We start from the raw sequence: 20,091 nt of genomic DNA on the forward strand, positions 1-20,091 counted from the left end.
CACGAGATGTTGGCAAAAGGCTGAAAAATATTGAATTTATATTTCTTCCAAAATATCTCAATATTTCACTTTTGCTAAACCATAATTTACCACCAACTAAACAGCCACAGTTGCCAATTAAATTAAAAATGCACAATGCAAGAATTAATGAATTTTTGTGTACTGTATATGCACCATTTAACAATAAATAGTAAAGAACAGCAAAATTTACTTACTGTTACTAAAACACATTAATACATGAAAAATGCCATCTGAAGACTTTCGTGCGCATTGTTGAGTTTAGATGCAAACAAACCACAGAATCAGTTTTGAATCAATTTACTGAAACTGAATCACAAAAATGATTCTAATGGCATATTTGCAACTAAAGTTTAAAATTAAACACACAATTACTTGTAAATAATATTCAGGATATTAAAATGTCCAAGTGTTTTTTAAAATAATTTTGGCTTTATACTTGCAACAAATGGAAAATGACGTAAAAAAATGTTTGTTAAAGTAGCGTGAAATGTAATGTGATCTGAGGTCACAGAACGTAGGATCACTGAGAGTTGTGTAATCTGGAAATATACAAAGCTTGCTTCTTCCCAAGCATGTTTCCCACACAAAATGCCTTTACTCCAGCTTGTAAACAAATTACAGCTCAGGAACGGTTTTGCTCAAGTTTGTTTGGGGGGGAATGTGGACATAAACCCAATTAAAAGTTTCAAAAGCATCCCAAAGCCCTACAAAGTCAAAAAGAGCACTGCTCGCTTTGAAATGCTAGCCGGCAACAGAAACATGAAAAGCTGTCAGTTGCAAATCCAATTAGATTTATATCCTTTGCAAGATATCAGTCTTGATGATCCCTGAGGTAAACAACACAAGCTAATGGAGAAAGTTGCTCTAGGTAGTGAAACCATGGTCATAGAGACATATTGGCTGCTGTTGGCCTGTGGCTGAGAAGTCGGCTAAATAAGTTCCTCAGTAACTGTCCAAAGGTCTGTTTAGCAAAGATCAGGTGTATTGAATGACATTGTGTAACTGAATAGTGCTGTAAGAGCAGGCAGACTGGTGAACAGAATGCATGGCAGGAATGTGGGCAGATACCGCTGCTGTTGGGTTGAGGGGAGCTACACCTGACAGGATCACAGTTTAAGAGTCTCTCGTTTCCCTTCACTGTCAGGTCAACACGTATCTCCCTCCGCCCTCCGGAGAAAGTCCCACCACAAATCTGCAAAAAATACAAGACTCCTCTGACTTTATTGAGGAATAATTTGTCGCCGCTATGCTTCTCAGTGTGAATGATGCATTTGAACTCCTGGAAGATGGCCAGTGCCCGCTGAAGCTCACATCCATTGAAATCTTCCCACTGTGGCTCCTGGCAGCCCAGGCACATTTTATAGAGTTCTGGTTGGCAGAAGTGAAGTCCATTTATTCTGAAGGAGTAATCCCTAACATTTGCCATTTCGTAAAAGGCTGTATCAAATCAGATTAAACAGATCCTGATGAAATTTTAGGAAAAAAATCAAACAAATCAATGTTTCACACCATGTACGGTGCCCAAACGATGTTGGTGTCTCGATCAGCTTTCTTTGGTCAAGAAAAGGCAAATAATCTGAATGAACAGAGGTTTCACATAATCATGAATTAATGTCAAACTTTTTTCAGTCTGAGGGTCAGGACTTGCATTAATCCTTTACATAATGTCCCAGAAACAGGTACTCACGCCATGGGTTTTCAGTGAGGTTACTGAGTTCACAACTATTCCACAATACTTAAAGCGTCTTAAAGGCTCCTATAAGCTTATGCTTTCATAATCATGAAAAGTCATTAATGTCAAAGCATAAGCAGCGTCTCAAGTATCTGATTACTAAATCAACACTGCAAAAATTCTGTTTTTCAGTAAAAAAAAAAAAAGAAAATCTAAACGACCTTCAAAGAAATAGGTTTTGAATTTATTTTTCAATTATTTTTAACCCCACTTGCAAGTTGTAGTTTCCTATTTGAAGAGTCAATCAAACAAAATTCTCTTTGAGTTTATGCTTAAAACAAGGGGAAACTATTTGTTAACGGAGTAAGAAATATAAACAATTCAAGACACAATCTCTGAAAGTCTTGGTAAATTACTAAAACCAACATTTTGATGTTTTGAGGGTATTTAGAAGTTTTATAAAGGAATATTCTGGGTTAAGTATATTTTTATGCTTTTTTCTTTTTTTCTTTTTTTTAAACAAAGGACTAGTGAGATATTTTTGGGGTATACCACAAATGCTGTCATTTAAACTTGAGTCAACTGCACCCAGAATATTCCTACAGTGAATCAAACTAAAAGGGCATCCAGAAATCCATATGCCTCCTAGCAATAATGAAAAAAAATCATTAACCTCAATTTTATTTTTTAATTCAGACTGTGCTCCATGATCAGAGAACAAAGTGCATTTATAGCATAAAACCAAATGCAGTTGGTGGTATAACATACTGCCTGGTAATATGTAAAAATACTCCCCAAAAATTACAGGAAACATCAGATCCAAACATGAATAGCATGTGTTTTATCTTTCATCGAAAAACGCAAAAGGAAAGGCATATTTGTTACATGGGGATGAAAAGTATGTGTTTGGTGCACCAGGACAGATTATCTCAGAGGTTTTTAACTGAGTGGAGCTCAGCTGATCCTCTAAGGAGACGCAAACAAACCCTCTATTGTCACTTTCAGAGGGGTGCACTTAATACACCTAATCCCTGGCACCTGACAAGGTGAGGCCACACAGCAATGCCGCCACAGAAGTCCAATGACAAGCAGAGGAAAGGGTTTAAGCTTTTGTTTCAATGGTAAAAGTCAATTGAACTGGGCTAACAAGAACATAATACACAAAACCAGTGTCTTTATAAGCATGTTAGTTTAGAAGCAAATGCTCTGTGACTGCAAGTCAAATGTATGACTCTTATGAACTGGTTCTTTCAACTGAATCTGTAAAAAAAAAAACACAAATCAGTTTATGAAGTCAGTTCACTTAAGGCCAATTCACACTGCACCGACAGACGACAACACACTTCGTCAGGTTTTGACGGATTAGTGTTACCCCTGTCTGTCTCTGTTGGCGTCGGTCAGCGTTTTTGCCGAATCTTCGTTTGTCGGGTCAAGGAATGTCTGAGAAGTGACGTACTGTAATATGATGATTGTCTATGTTAGTCGCGTCTGTCGGTGCAGTGTGAATTGGCCTTTATTCACCAAACTTCAAATATTCAAATCTAAATGAACCAAGAACTTTTACTGCTTTAGGCTTGTGAGACTTATGTCACTCAGGCTTTCTTGCTTAAAACTCCAACTGTACAATCTCAAACGTATAAAACGGTCTTCTTAACCCAGTGAACCTGTAAAACCTGGAATCTGTTACTGTTTTTTGGTGTTGCTTCATTTTAAGACCTCTAGAGTCTGTCAGTGCCTGTTCACATTCCTGTAAGTAGTCATATCTAATGAAATAGGGGCCCACAGCTTCATTTTTCTGTGGGCATCCACTGACACACGAACCAGACATCCAGCATTCTTGGCATTCCCCTGTCAGTCAGTGAGTAAAACTGATTTGACTTTTATCACCACAACATTGTAATGATAGAGCCAAAGATCAACAACCCTGTGGGACATATCACAAAGCAATTAACTTTTTCCATATGGTGATGTTAAACATAATGTGATATAGGATGTATAATGAATCGTTTACAATAATATAATCTCTACACTCCATCTACAAGTGATATATATTGTGTGGTCTGGCAATGGTTTGCAGCAAACATTTTTTACGTTTTTTTAGATTTGCTATGGTTTAGTCAATAGCATTACCACAGATTTGGGACGCAGCCTAATAAAAATTGGCTACTGCGCAATACAACACATTTTCTTGCAATAAAAACGATGTCTTCACCTCGGAGAAGGTGGTGAATATAGAAAACAGAATTTTTTCATACTGAGCAACTGCTCTTATTTAGGGAGGTCCCCAGGTTTTGAAGAAAATGTTGGATTAGTAATCATGATTCGAAGTCATTTAATCTTCACACCTTTGGTGTCTTACTTATTTTAAAGGTCCCAAAGCCACAGAGTGAGAACTCCTATGTAATGACAAGCTTTTGGTTAGAGGCACAGCATACAAATCATAAAACTCTCTTTGTTGTTTATTTTAAGCCATAATTTGGAGTTGGAGTTAGTTAGAGTCTCTCTTAAAGTTAGAGTCTTTAAATGATCATTTGAAAGGGATGTTAGTGAAGATAAGTTAGTTAAGCTGTATTTTTTCTCTTTAAATAATCAGAGCACCATTTAGAGCCATTTTATAAAAGATACCACAGCTTAGATGCTAATTTCGGTCATGTTTATAGCTAGTATTACCATCCGACTCCAGTGATTCTTTCACAAGCTGTCAGATGGATGGGTCTCTTATTGTGTGACTACAATTATCAATTACTGTCAATGTCACTATGCTAATGAGGAAACTTTATGTGTGAGGAAAAACAGTGATAATAAACAAAACCTTAAAGAAAAAATGTAAGTTTTTAACTCATGCTAAATCTTTGTTTATATACACTATTGTTTAAAACGTTGGGGTCAGTAGGAAAATTAATACTTTTATTCAGCAAGCATGCATTAAATTGATCAAAAATGACAATACATAGTTTTACATTGTCACAAAAAAATGTTTTTCAAATCTTTCTATTCATCGAAAAATGTTACACAAATATTAAGCACAACTGTTTTCAACATTGATAATAATAATAAGAAGAAATGTTTCTCGAGAAAACAAACCAAAATCAGCATATTAGAATGATTTCTGTAGGATCAATGATGCTGAAAATTCAGCTCTTCCATTGGTGAGCATAAAATATTTTTTTCAAGAACATTTATTATCAACCCTAAACATTTGAACAGTAGTGCATATGTTACATGTCCAAGTAGGTGTCCCCGTTAGTCTACTTATGACATTGTATCTTGCATGAATGATGGTTAAAGCACCATCCAACATTCTGCTCTGGTCAAAGCATTGCATTCTCATTCTGCTGCTGTTGCCAGGCTCATGAATCACCAGCAAAGATGCGTGCAGATAGTGTTTTCCAGAGCTGCTGGAACAGGGATTTGTTAAAACAATACTGTTCAGACCCGGTATATGCTAAACTTAAGTGAAAATGACTAAACTAAACTCTGGTTATCATCTTAGGTTTAAAAGGGCTTCGCTCACTGATACAAAACAAGAGTAAACTTAAAGAGAAATGGAGCTTGCTTGGCACACAGAGCTACTCAAATTATCTAGAAATGCACAAAACAGAATCCCTGCCATGTCAAACCACACATTTTCATCATAATCACACCCTGTGATATCTGCAAAGGCAGAGTACTGCTTCATGGAGTCTTCACAGAAAACACCAGATATTGTGCGAACCGTACAGCTTCAAAACATATTCTTTGAAAGCACATCTCAAAGCTAGCATGAAATTCCACAGCATGGGGAATGACTTCAAACTTAATCCCTGTTGTTTGGTGACTGACTGTTAAAGAAAGCTAATACTTAAGGATTAGCGGACAGAATGTGACCTTTTTGCTTGTTTGTAAGAATGACTTGCCGATGAAACAGAACTACGAAGTAAACTTACCTCTACACGCTCATATGTAACCATAACCTACCCTTCTTTAGTCGACATGTTAATCCTGTGTAATGAAGTAAGAATTTATCTAAGGGGTGACGTCTTGCCTCAAGCAACATCACAAGCTTTAGATTCAACAGGACCACTGAGCATGACAAAGGGGTCCTTCATCAGTCGGGCCGTGCCTGTCCCGCAATTAGTGACAGGCAGGCTGAAAAGAGACCGGCGGTCGCATTGTTTTCCGTGAGACGTTTCCAAAGAGGGTCTAAGATTTCCAGCCACTCGACTCGAGATAATAAAGGGCAAAGGAATGATAATCTGAGGGAAAAATCTCTCTGAGAACTGTGGTGACACTTGCCTCAGGAGAGCACATTAACTGAATGTGTTTTGTAGACATGGTAAATGTGCCCCAACAGCAGGAGACATGAGACTCATAGCCAATGACTCTACATTTGAAAGTCCTAAGCTTGATAAAATCATGACATCAGTCAGCACCAGGTACCAACATGGACCTGACCCAACCAGTCTCTATTCTTATGGGACTAAACTCAGACTGACCTGGATTCCAGTGGAGATAAGACTGATCACTAGTTAGGCCATGTGCATTGTGGGAATCATGAGGAATTTAATGATTCTAGTTCTAATCCCATTGCCATTTCATGATTACGGTTCCTCTGTTAATTTTTTGAGGAAGCATCAAATAATCTAAATACACACTAGCTTACAAAAGCTTTATGTTTTTGAGAGAGGTTTTTATGCTCACCAAGGCTGTATTTATTTGATCAAACATATAGTAAAAACTGTAATATTACTACAAGTTAGAACTATAAAGCTGTATCTATTTTAAAATGTAATTTCTTTCTGTGATGGCAAAGCTTCAGTGTCACATGATCCTTCAGAAATCATTCTAATCGCTGATTTGGTTCTCAAGAAACATTTCTTCTTATTATAATAGTTGTACTGCGTAATATTATTGTGGAAACCCTGATACATTTATTTTAATTTCGGTATTCTATTATGAATAGAATGTTTAACAGACCAGCATTCATTTGAAAAATATTTTTTACCAGTACCTCAAAGCAGTTCTTCACTGAAGTTAGTACAAATACTGTAAATAAGCAAATCCAAAGAAACTAAGTGTTTTCACAATACTTGAAGGTCTCACTTTACAAAAAAAATATTTCATTACACAGGGAAAAGCATTTTAGATTTAATAACACAATAATTGCAATGAGCAAAAGTAATCATTTTAATTTAGATTTTTAGCAAAGATTTAATAACACTACAAATGAACAAAAAAAATGAAAAATTATTGCTCCAACTTGGCTTTGGCTTGCTCCAACTTGGCTTTAGCTTGAACCAACTGTCATGCAGCCTGATTTATTTTTTTATTTTTTTTACTTGTGTAACAGTAATTTTCAAACATACAACAATGTAGCCAGGGTCATTGGTGCATAATGGAATTATAAACCTAGAGCACTTCAATGAACCATGTTCATTCTCTCCACCTAGTAACTGTAGAGCAAAGCAGCTTGGGAAATTTCAGCCAAAAAGCCTGTAACAAGAGAGTCAACTGTTGACTCGTCCAGAATGATGGCCCTCCCTCACTTGTTGTGTGGATAACTTTATAGCTTTGTAAAGGAATGGACTGGCAAATCTTTCACTGCTCTCTAAATGTTCTAACTACCCCACAATTGGCTTAATTCCCTTCCCTTTTTGTGAATGTCTCAAAGAATGGCACTGTGCCATCTGGCCTGCGTTACAGAGAAGAATAGATGACTTCCTTCACTGTTTCGGTTACAGCTCAGAGACAGGACAGTTGTGGCCTCCAAGCATGCTGAGCAAAGTGATGCTTTGGCTTTTGTGTTGATACAAGCCCATGCAATTAAAAAAAAAACACTCCCAAGTGCAAACTACTTAGAACTTCCAGCCCCTGCAGTCTGTTTTTATTTAGCAAATTAGATGCATCCTTATGGATCTCAATAAACTGTTTCAGCATCCATGGAGACATTTAAAGGGATAGTTCACCCTAAAATCCTCACATCGTTTACAAACCCATTGGACTGTTTTTTTTCTGTAGAAAACAAAACATGAAGACTGTGTTCTATACTATTTTCTTTGCAATTACAAGGAATGGGAACTGAAGCTTTCAATCTTCAAGAAAAGAAAAGAAACAAAAGCACCACAAAAGAATCATAAAAGAAGTTCATGACTCATATGACTCGTTCACTAGTATATTTCAGGTATTGTGAGGTAATACAATAACTTTGCGTGAGGATCAGACCACACAGATCTAAATAAATGAATGAATATTTGGGTAAGTACGATTTTTTTGCTTGGTTAGAGATTCATATTCTTATTCAACAAGGATACATTAAATTGATCAAAAGTTACAGTAAAGGCTTTCACATTGTTACAAACAAAATGTATAATTCAAATAAATGATGTTCTTTCTTTTCATCACAGAATCCGGAAAAAAAAAAATACTTACTGACCTGTTTGTTTGAGTCATATTTTTCAATGAATCATTGATCTGGTTCACTGGGTTCATATGAGTACATTAGCACAGAAAAGGTGAAGATTTGCATGGACTAAAAGCTTAAATTTTGGTCCATTTCTCACACAAAGCTTTTGTATAACTTGGAATACAGCATACTCGCTATGGGAATCATTTTTAATGTACCTTTCTATTGCTTGTGTGTCCTTTTCTTAAGCTTGAAATTGAATGCTTTAGTTCACATTCACTGTACTGCTTGTAAAGGAAAAAATCAAACACTATCTTCAGAAATTCTCCTGCTGTGTTCCACAAAAGAAAGAAAAAAGAAAAACTTTAGTTTAGGGTCTAATTGCTTATTAGCATGCATAATACTAGGATTCTGGCAGTTTATTAGTACTTATAAAGCACATATCAATGCCTTATTCTGCATGACCATATTCTACATCCTATCCAATAGCTAAACTACCTTACTAACTATTAATAAGCAGTAATTAGAAGTTTATTGAGACAAAAGTTAATAATTAGTTAATAGATATAATTGGACCCTCAACTAAAGTGTGACCAAAAAAAATCAATCAAGGTTTGGAACAAAATGAGTGTGAGTAAATGGTGAACTCACCAGTTCAAAAAAAATTAACTCATTTTCAGGTTACCGATCCATTTAATTCCCTAAAGTCTTCAAATAAAGACACATCCTCTAAACTAAACTAAACCCACACACCCCTGACTCACCACTCTTGAAATCAGAGAAGGCAAGAAAATGGTCACAGCACAATATTTGCTCTATCCCAGCATGCCTCAACGTGCCTCTAGCTGTCAAGGCAAAGAAGAGAGCCGCACTAGCAGTGAGAACCGAGAGGATCCCTGAATGCCATTTCATGTGACCTCCTATAGAAAAAGGTGTTGCTATAGAAAAAAGGGTTTTTGCACCTGCCTCAAGAGGGCCTTTAGAGTGCTAAGTCTCATTGCATTCTTTCCCTGACAACTAAAGAGCATGAATGATACCGTCTCCCATATCTGACCTCAGCCCCCATTCCCAGAACTCTCAGGAGAGACAGAATTGGTTAAAGGACCTCCGCAAATCTGTGTTTTGTTCTCAAGCCCACTGCCCTTGATGGTAATCTCCCCTGCCCAGGGGACAGACGTCTTTCACACCATTGGGGAGAAAGATTTATGTGGGGTGAAACAAGAGAAATGTCCGTGGACACTGCTGTTAGTGGAAGAATGAATAAAAGGAGGGAATTTCAAACATCTTTTAAAAGCTACTTAAATTAAATAGACAGTGAACAGTATTAAAACCCTATTTTAAAAACAGACAATCTACAAAAAGATGAGAAAGAAACCATATGATCACAAGAAATCCTCAAATTCACAAGCACATAGAGTAGAAATAGATGCTGAATTGCCTGGAGCGACTAAAGGTATCAGTTCACTGGCCTTTGCCCTAATAGTCTTGTGTGGTGTACAGTGGTGGTCATTCAAATCCCACTTTCATTCATGAGAATAAAGGCGCTGGTATGGATTTCGTGGGATGTTGTATTTGGTTTCATCCAGCCCTGCGTTCAGCAGACTGTTTCTTGGGACATGTAAACACTTCTTAAGCTGGTGGGAGGATAAAGTGCCAGGTAATGGGATCTTGCTTCTCACACAGGGGCCAAACTACGCTTTGTGCCTCACAAATCTACACCTGGTTGGCATGGGAACCGTTTTCCTATTGGCACTGGCAGCCAATCATTATTGACCAACTGTCAAGATCTAATGACTAGATGACTATCTGCACAAGCATATTTTATATATCTCCTATTAGAAAACATGTCGGAGCAAGAAAAAAGTGGGAGGTAGGGCTGTGCGACATGTTGAGTATTTACGATTTATTCACTGTTATTTTATTGGATATATAAAATAAATTGATGTCAAGAATATTTCAATAGTTTAATGCAATTTATTTAGCCATTAAATGTCTAAATTATGAGTGCATTAGCACAGATCAATTTTATTGAAAATGTAATAAAATGGCTCAATTGAGTTTTTTCGTCTTTGTACAGTCTATTTTAAAGAATCAGTTCATTGGTTTAACTACATTTAACAGTAATTTCCCTCCTGTGTTTTAACATTTCGAATGCAACATTGACTCATTGGTCAAGATATTAAATTTATTTTAAAAAAGAAATCAAAAGGCTGAAATATATTGTGACTATTTTTTAAAGCTATATCGCCCAAGTGTCAGCGGTGATTTACTTGCATATGAAAATACTTACACAATCACGTCTGCATGCCAGAAAATTCTCACGAAATCATTTATCTAAATTATCACCTTGGAAGTTAAAATGATTTGCTTGCAGGCAAGATAAAAACAAGTTCAGCTCTCATCTATTCCAATTACACATAATAATTGTTAGAGAACAATTATTCAAAACAGTACTCGTGTGCCAGCTGCCATTTAGAAGACATAACATGAAAAATGACTGTAATTAGAGACATATAAGAAGATCATATAAACTATTTTCAGTTGGCTTTTTTTTATAACCAATTGGGGGGGGGGGGGGGGGACTATAAAATCAGACTCAATTTGACAGTTTTATAAAATGTAAATATAAATTACAGTTTTTATTATGGTTTATTATGTTCACCAAGGCTGCATTTGATCAAAATACATAATAAACAGTTTCAAAATATTTTAAAACGTAATTTATTCCTGATGGCGAAGCTGAGTTTTTCAGCAGCCATTATTTCAATCTTCAGTGTCACATGATCCTTCAGAAATCATTTCAATATTCTGATTTGGTGCTCAAGAAACATTTCTTATTTTTATCCTTGTTCGTCAACGGTTGTGCTGTTGCGCTTTAATATTTTTGTGGAAACCGTAATGCAGTTTTTTCAGGATTCTATAATGAATAGAAAGTTCAAAAGAACAGCATTTATTTTAAGCATACTTTGTTTTGTAACAAAGTAAAAGTTTTGAATGCATCCTTACTGAATAAAAGTATTAATTTAATAATAAAAATAACAATCTCCCAAACGTCCTTCATCCTGACTCAAAAGCGACGGGCCAAAAAATCCATTCAATCCGCTTCAGATCCAATGAAGTGCAACTGTACACAGATGACAACAGACAGTAATAAAGATAACACGCAGTTGTCCCCAACCCCACCCGTCTTCCTCTCCTTATCAACACAATCTTCTTCCACAACAGCTGCAAAAGCAAGACACAATCTGTAAAACCCAAATAGGAAGTCAATCCATCATCTCTTACACAATACACCTTACAATCAAAGCACACACAGTGTCTATATCCACATAATGCAATTTCGGCAAAAGTCAACTTTTCCTATTTGCCTTTGACGCCTTTAAACCACAGGTGCCTTTTCGGGGGATTTTGAGATGTGTACAGAACCCATGGGCCTGTCATTTGTCAAATAACGCCATAGAAGTAAACTGCCGCCACAATTACAGGTGAAGGGAGCGAAAAAATAAGGGTTTCAACCTAGGCAGGAAGGACTTCAGGAGCACTCAGGGGCCGCTCAGTGGACGATTAGCCATGATGATGGTAGGTTGCGGGCCATAAAAAGTATTACAAATCATCCTTTCATGACCCAAGAGCTGTAATTATGGTTTTCCTATTGGTTTTTGGCACTAACGCACAGTGTGAGACTAAGAGGTTCAGACACCAAGGACTGACGCTACACGGCAAAAAAAAATAAAAAATACAAAACAACAGCTGTTAGCCTTTACAGCATCACCCTAAAATGGAAGAGGACATGCTACAGCATATTCAAATCAAAGCTTTTGGAGAATAAATATCTAGTGGTATGAAGACATTAGTACGTGTTTGCTAATATTTTCTGGAATTCAATTGTGGTTTAAAGCTTTGAAGATCACTAAGAATAGGCCTAATTGTCTCAGGAAGATATCATTTAGACAGAGCTGCGTTTATGGCACTGGACCAAAATGAGAGACCTTTCAGCTCTGACCTTGTGAATAACCACAGCGCACACCTGCTTTTATTGAGAGGACACAAATGCACTGGTGGAACAGCTGATAGCTCATTGTGCCAAGCAAACAAAGAGCAAATCTAACTTTGTGACCAATAAAGTTAAAGAAACTAGTTGAAATAGTGACCTAGCTTACTAAAAACATGACCGGCAGGTCCTCAACCCGATACAACTGTGATTGCTCAAGTTTATGATCATTTCTAGGGATAATAAATGTGTATAATAAACAAATTGGGCTCTAAATTAAATGTATCAAACAAAACAGTAACCTACAGACTGAATGATTTACCTGCTGCAAATACTACACTCCTGATCTCATCAACTCTAAATCTCAGACATTACGCATGCTATTAGAATGCACATCCTTTAAGCCCCCCAACTATTGTGTGGTAAAGTAAAAATGACAAGCATTAAGGAGAAACATATGTTCTCATTCCTGTCACTGAATGTTAGCGATACCCTCTGTTCTTGCAGGATTAATGTGAATAGATTACGACACCGTGCTGTAAAACGCAGATGTGTCGCATGTCAGTTCCCATTCATCAGTGCGATCCCCACCCTTTTAGCTGGCATGATGGGAGTATCACATCTCCAAAACATGCATAAGCACATCTGTAGTGATAAGCCATTATTTGGCCATTTTGGGCTCACTGGTTAATAAATGTACCCACTTGGCTGATTAACAGAAAAGAGTACATTTTGTATCGACATGTATCCTAGACCGTACTTGGATGAATGAATTGCCTTGAAGACCACAGTTTTAGGTAACTTTGCCAGATTGTTCCAAACAATAAAGTCCCAGCCTGTTTTGCATACGTAGCCTACATAGGTTTCAAATATTGTGAGGCAAAAAGCCACGTGCAGCAAAGCAGGCAAACCCACTGCATGAACTTTCAATCTTCGGTTTATATTTTGAATGTCAAGGTGTGAGATATGCCTCATTGCATATACTTTAGGTCATTGCTGGGTCAAATTGACTAACTAAACACATTCCCAATAAAAAAGGACAACATAATTGCTGCAAGATGAGGCAGAGGTGATATATTCTGCGTGCTTTCCAAGTATATGCACAGTTTTTGTTTACTTCTGTATTATAAACAATTTTGTTAGTGTGGGGAGTCACCACTTCATTTTTTTCAATATAAAAAAAGCAAAACCAGTTGACAACCACCGATCTAGAGAGATTTTCCCCATAAACTGTTGATTTATAATCAATGTTATGAGAATATCGCATTACGGATCTAAAACACAAGCAACACAGAAAGTCTGGGATGCATCATTTGAATTTTTGATAGTGGAAAAGTGGAAAATGAGAGTTATTATTCTTCTTGACAACTTCGCAAATCCTTTGCATCACCGGTTACCAGATCACAATGCCTCTAAGTTTAATGATAAATCCAGACTCTTTGTACTGATGGGGTACATGAGAAGTGCACAAACACACATTCTCTCTCTCTCACTCACTGACCCTCTCACACACACACATACTTTAGCCATCTCTTGATCCCAGGGGCTCCCATTCTCACAAAGTGGGTTAAATATAGCCCATTTAGCTCACAGGATAATGCCGTCTCCACTGCTCCCCTTGAAAAGAGTTTCAAGGGTGGGTTAAAGAAAAATTCAATTCACATCTCTGGATCAACACTTCTCAGACAGAGAAACGAGCCCCCCACTAGAGTCTACTATAAGTGAATCTGTTTATTGACTGGAAAATCTGTGGATTACTGAAACCAACGGAGTTGCTGAGCCAGGACAGGGCTTGAGAACATCCATTTCCACTTCTTTAATTTCTTCTAAATGAATGGTAACACAAAAATAAAAATGTCCAAGCTGCCATCCACACAAAAAAGTGGATGGTGCTTATAACCGCCTAAGTCAAAAAAATAAAAAGCACCTTAAAAGCATGCAAGTCTGAAAATAATGACAAAATATTTCATCTCTGGCTGAACTATTCCTTTAAGAAAGCACTGGCATTCACCTACAAGAATGCTGCCGCTAACTAAAAGGTTACGCTTCATATGCGGATCACGCCTTTTCTTCAAACATTTCGTAGATAAAGAGTAAATGAAAACTCAAGGACTCTGTTGTAATGATTACATTTTATCTGTCATGAAAATGAAGGCATTCCATTTGTTTTAAAATATGATTAGCGAATAGTGCCTGTGGGTGTTCGAAGGACTCAGTTAAACATGTTAAGGCAGTTAACATAAATCTAGCATCAGAACTTCCATTTAAAGTCATCATGTCATATCATGTTTAATCCACCCTTTTTAATCTCACCAACAAATTCCCAACAATAAATTATTTCATAATGGATATGCAACACAAAGTTGACGCCATTTTCTGAAGCTAAAGTAACTGCTGAGATCTTCAATCAAACAAGAAACAGATGAGATCTTTATGTAATAAAGTAATGTTAAGAAGCATGAGTATTCAAAGAGTTCTTTTGTCCAAAGTCTCAAAGTAAATCAACAAGTGTCACAATACATCGTCGTCAATATATAAATTAATGAACCCATAAATTCATTTTCATTATTGACTAGCACATACAACAGTTGTGTTTTAAAAGTGCTCCTCTTTTTACATTTGTTTATAGAACTATTGTGTAAAATCAAATTTGCAATCGAGTCTGCAACTTAAAAAGCTGGTCTGACTAAAGCACTGCACACAGAGAACAGGTCATGGAGGTTATTTGGTCTCCAGGTTTCCCTGAGCACGAAGAAAGCTTTGTTTTGGGTAAAAGCGTATTGTTATTTGCAACCACAGAGTTCCCAGCAGGACGTTCCTGCCTCCTATCGCTTAGGCATCCATATACAGCAGGTGGGAAGCCTTGTTTGCTGTGATTTTTAATGCAGAATTTCGCTCAGCGATTAAATATCCCGGTGGGGTGTCCTTTTACAGCTGTTCTCCTCCGGCCTGCGGTGCAGCCTCAGGACACGATCAGTCAAAGAGCGACAAATTGATGGCATGACAAAAGAAAAGTCCACCATGAGGCAAGCAAGTAGTCTGCACTCTCACAGTCCCGGCACAAAGTCAGTGAAACTGATCTGTGATTATTTAAAATACACTGCGGCTCTCTCCCAACAAGGTAACATTTTATAATAACTTTCATTAATAAAACAGAACTGAAAAATGATATGAAGTTGAATTACATTTCTATATTTTCAAGAAGTACATGATCATATGAATTGAAAGTTTAATAGCATTTGTGAGCATTTTGATTTACATTAAATAATGATCTGTTAATCATGATGTAATAAGTTCATTAGTAAACATTAACAAGCACATTCTTCTAGTTATGTGAATATATTAACTAATGATCTGTTAATCATTATATAACATTTGTTAATGATTTATTAATGAAAGTTATTATAAAGTGTTACCCTCAACAATACTACATCGCTATAAAACAATCAAACAGACACTGACATGGAGTCGCACAGTGAACACTTGATCTCTCTGTAACCCTGGCACATCAAGAATGTACTACCTCCCATAAATCTATAAACCCAACCAAGCAAGCAGACCTTCGTGGTATATATTATTTGAGATGCAACCCTCAAAAACGCAAATGGCACACCCACAAACTTTGATGCAAGGTTGTCCATTATCCCTCTATAATGTGATGACAGCAACAGTGATCTCTGTCAATCAAATATTTATAAATAGGTTCTCGGTTTCTTAGATCTATCGGTTTCAGACCAGCCTTACATGACAGCTGTACATTTTCTTAATGAAATGGCCTGCAACTGAAGTCATGGCAGAACGATCCACATGGGAAGAGACATAACTTCCGAAACTACTGTATGGTGTAGGCAGATCCCACAAACTACCACAGAACTTTAAACAAGTCCAGGAGAAAGACACCAATTGGGTAAAAAAAAAAACTCCAAACCTGTCAAAATATTTTGATAAAATGTACACCAGTTAAGTTTGGAAGATAAAAAAAAAAATATATATATATATATATATATATATATATATATTTTTTTTTTTTTTTTTTTTTTTTTTAAATATAGTAAAAAAGTAAATGAAAAATAAGTTTAAAAAAAATGCAACTGCTGGCCAAAAAAAATCCTTATTGTTTACCCAGGTGATAGATAGATGGTGGAGAGAGAGAGAGAGAGAGAGAGAGAGAGAGAGAGAGAGAGAGAGAGAGAGAGAGAGAGAGAGAGAGAGAGAGAGAGATAGAGCAGTCCAGATCATCATAAAGTAGAGTAAACTAAAAAGTTAACTCTTTTTTTTTCTTCACAAAATGTGTTAGACATGATGTTTTTTATGCGGATCATTTTGCCGTCTTTGATCAAATACTGCAGCACTACAGGTAATGAAGTCTGTATGTATCGTCGACTTTTCAACAAGTCTAAGCACACACATGTGCCAGTGGTCCAGCTCGCATCTGATTGTGCACTCACCTCTCCTCTGCGATGCAGCCGGTGACAGAGCAATGAACACACAGATCAGCCGCTCCAGAAACAACAGACACCTGCAACGATCACCCACATTCGCTTAGTTTTTCCCCCCCATCTTCATCATTTACACTCTAAAAAGATTCTAAAGAGCATTTCTCACTTATACCTTCTTGCCATTTCAGTTTTTAAAACTGATCCGTTCCGACAGCTACATGGGATCCTGGTTGGAAGGTGGATGAAAGTTTCCCGCTTTAGAGTGAGAGCTCTCGCGCCGGTGCAACAGCTGATGAGAGTGATCCGAGAGAACACTGATGAACGACACGGAGAGAGAGAGGACAGCTGCGGCACACGAACACCTCTGGGTCCTAAAGCCTGACACACCCACCTGACCCCTGTGACGCCACGCGCTCTCGATGTCAAGTAGCCTAGCCCTATGAGACCATGCATTCTTTTTTTCCGTTTTGTTTTTGTCTTGTTTTCTTGTAATAACCTTTGAACTTTTCTCATGACTTTAAAAAAGCAGTTTAGCAGGAAGTTGTTTTCTTAAGAACTCAACTTTATTTTGTTATCTTGATATAGGCCTAACTAACACAGTTTTCTTGAGACATCAATAGGTGCTTTAGTTTTTTCCTGGTCTAGAGGTAGTACAAATTGAATATATTTTTAAATTGAATATGGTCCATGGAACCTCTCCATGGAAGAGCGAACCAAATAAGTTAAAAGTTACAAGTTGAGAAAAAAAAAATACAACAACATACTTGAAAAAATGTTGTTGTTTTTTACCAAGTAAATCTAAATTCAAATTAGGGTTAGATTGAACAGACTGCAAATTTTGTTTGAAAAAATTCGGATTTGCAGAAATAAGGACAAGAATCTTAAACAGTTTCCTAAACATCTCTCCATCCACAATTGGTCAACCAAGGGGACAGTCCTGCTGCAAACTCACGCCATTGGTTGAGTCAATGTTGCAGAGCAATGTTTTGATAACCTACAGTAAATGGCTTAGAGACTGTCTCTGCATGTTAAACTTGAATAGGAGACCGTATTTTCACATGGGAAATTTAAGCTTTGTTTGTACTGAGGAAAGTTTGAACTGCCATTAAGAAAAAGGGTCATCAAAAGAGAGACAAATCTGATCCTGTCTCTGACTAGGAACAAATTCTGAATGTGTACAGAGTTCTTCCTATGCTTTCAGCCCTAATTTGTCTTTCCAATGAACTTGTCACCAGTGCTCTTGAGCGAAGCATGACCTGGAGTGCAGTTTTTAGTGCAGGGTTACGTGGCGTACTTGTGCAATGCAAAGGATAAGGTGAAGTCCATTGTGAGCAGAGTGCTTCTCACACATAAAAGTTAATCACTCCTCAAATATGTCTGTCACTCTCTGGTATGCTGTCAGTTAGAATGGACTCATAAAATCAGAAACCAGATAAGATGTGTCCAATGAGCTCACGACATGACAATTCTTCAGATTCTTACCGATCGCAAATGCTCATTCATGACCACTTTGGGCAAACATGCTTCTAGAGATAGTATAATATCAAACAAAGACCCTTTTAGAGTGATCACAAAATATTTCCGTTGTTTTTTTTTAAAGTTGAACCCAGAGCGCACATTCTTTACAACAAATGTGAGGTAAAAGAAAGTGTCACCCAATCAGATTTATTGCAGCAGGGTGAAGTGGGTCAATGAGAGTGCAGCTTTTGTTTTCCCAGTCAGGTCAGCTTTCTTGGGAACAGTGGGTCAATAAGAGAGGAAGTGGGAACAGACACACACACACACACACACACACACACACACACACCTATGACTTCAGGAACACCCACTTGCACACACAAGGCCACCTCATCAAAGCATCTCCAGCATGTTCTCATTACGAGCACTCTGCACCATGAGTAACCTCTCACTGCGGAGGATGGGGAGGATCGCAGAGGAGTGTGATGCTAGCGGACTTCAGTCACTGCCTCTGGAGCCAACGCTGTGATCAGAAACGTGTGGGCTGCTGTTGAAACACGTTCACAGCCCTGGTGAGCTTTGCATTCCTATAAAAGCAAAGAATGCATTAGGATAAATGTAAATACACATAGGAAAATGTTGAACTTTAAGCATCTCATCACCATTATCATCTGTGCTATATTGCTTTAAACATTTAATTGAAATAATTAGGACACTGAAATGCACTTTAAAGGGGACATATCATGCTAAATCCACTTTTTTAGCCCTTAAATGCATTTTGTTGTATATTTGGAGTGTTTAGAAGTACAGAAAAGTTGAAATTATTCTCTTCAGGTGCTTCGTTGATATCTTTATATTCTGTTTTGGCCTTATTTTTCAACCTGTTCCGATTTTCTGTTATCTATGACGTTTTGTGAACTATTACGTCACAGTATTTGCAGCGGAACTGCCAAATAAGGACATTGACTTCCAGCCCAACACTTCGAGCAATCCGCCATTTTTATTTCTCGCTGCAATTTTGTAGTCCAAGCTAAAAGATGCAGAAGTTACGAGAGGGTAAGTTAAAATGTTCGGTTGTTGGATGTAGTAACCCACACGCTTCATTACACCGTCTAATGTAGATGAACTGCCGCGCTTGTGACAGGGAGCATGTTTAACTGAAAGAACGAGCAGAGAGAGAGAGATCAGGTCGCGCACACGCACTTTCTCTATCTTCGGAGCCAGGCGAAAATGTAAACAAGAGGCGATGTCTTGCTCTCTCTCCCTCGCACATATTAATCACAATTGTATTTAAAGAGACCGCACCAAAACGAGTTGCTCTCAGACGCACATCAGAAAAGGGGTAGAAAAGGGGCCTGTGGAGCTATAATAATGAGGAATTCAGACCCAAGCATTGCAGTTCCGCTTTATATAGACTACAAATGTATGATTTATATGTAAAAAGGAACGATTTAAAAGCATGATATGGCTCCTTTAAATAGTAAAAGGACAAAAATGCACATGATAATATGTGTGTTGTGAGATAACTGTGAACGCATTAAAGTTGAATGTTACAGTTTGAATTTGTGATCTCACACATTATAGTATTTTTTTCTATTCTTTGGTAACACTTTACTTAAAGCCTTTAAGTATAATGCATTATAAAGGTATTGTGTACGTTTGTGTACTAATGTACGTTTTAAGGCATTATTTCATTTCAAAAATATTTGTAACCAAAGTTAAAATACATTATAAAATGTGCACATTCCTTGTTACATCTGAAATGAGTTGTTTGTCATGAGTTTTAATGTATTATACTTTATAAAGATGTAACAATGTATTATAACTGTGGTTATGATTATTCATGGGATCATACAAAGCATTATAGGGTTCATTACAAGGCATAGTTAATGCATTATAATGCATTATACATAAAGACTTTAAGTAAGATGCTACTGATTTCAGCACTCTATTTTGAACTGTCAGATATTGTGTTTGAAGGCTATTTATTTGGAAAACAACATCATGGCAGATACTGGGCAAACATTGAATGGGGGCCATTGCTGTCAAGCTCCAAAGTAATTATTAGAGAATTATAATAAAAGTATTCCATATGTGCACAATAAGTCTATTGATAGATTTGAGTGGC

The 20,091-nt window shown here is 37.1% G+C and overlaps 1 protein-coding gene across 2 annotated transcripts in view; it reads right to left on the reverse strand.

The window, feature by feature from the left end:
- The window catches only part of LOC307164309 (uncharacterized protein), an 83,388-nt gene extending 66,561 nt beyond the window's left edge, over positions 1-16,827 (reverse strand). Inside the window, exons 1-2 of one of the 2 annotated variants that reach the window (XM_079880979.1) lie at positions 16,678-16,827; positions 16,515-16,585 (exon numbers count right to left, since the gene is read on the reverse strand). In XM_079880979.1, coding sequence (XP_079737105.1) covers positions 16,515-16,585; positions 16,678-16,688 — 82 coding nt within the window. In that variant the 5' untranslated portion in view covers positions 16,689-16,827. The remainder of the gene's footprint in view (positions 1-16,514; positions 16,586-16,677) is intronic. The other variant, XM_079880978.1, reaches the window with a different exon arrangement.
- Between the last annotated feature and the right edge of the window lie 3,264 nt (positions 16,828-20,091).

The sequence above is a fragment of the Squalius cephalus genome (genome assembly GCF_949319135.1).
Source record: "Squalius cephalus genome assembly, chromosome: 9".
In the NCBI taxonomy this organism is placed as follows: Eukaryota; Metazoa; Chordata; class Actinopteri; order Cypriniformes; family Leuciscidae; genus Squalius; species Squalius cephalus.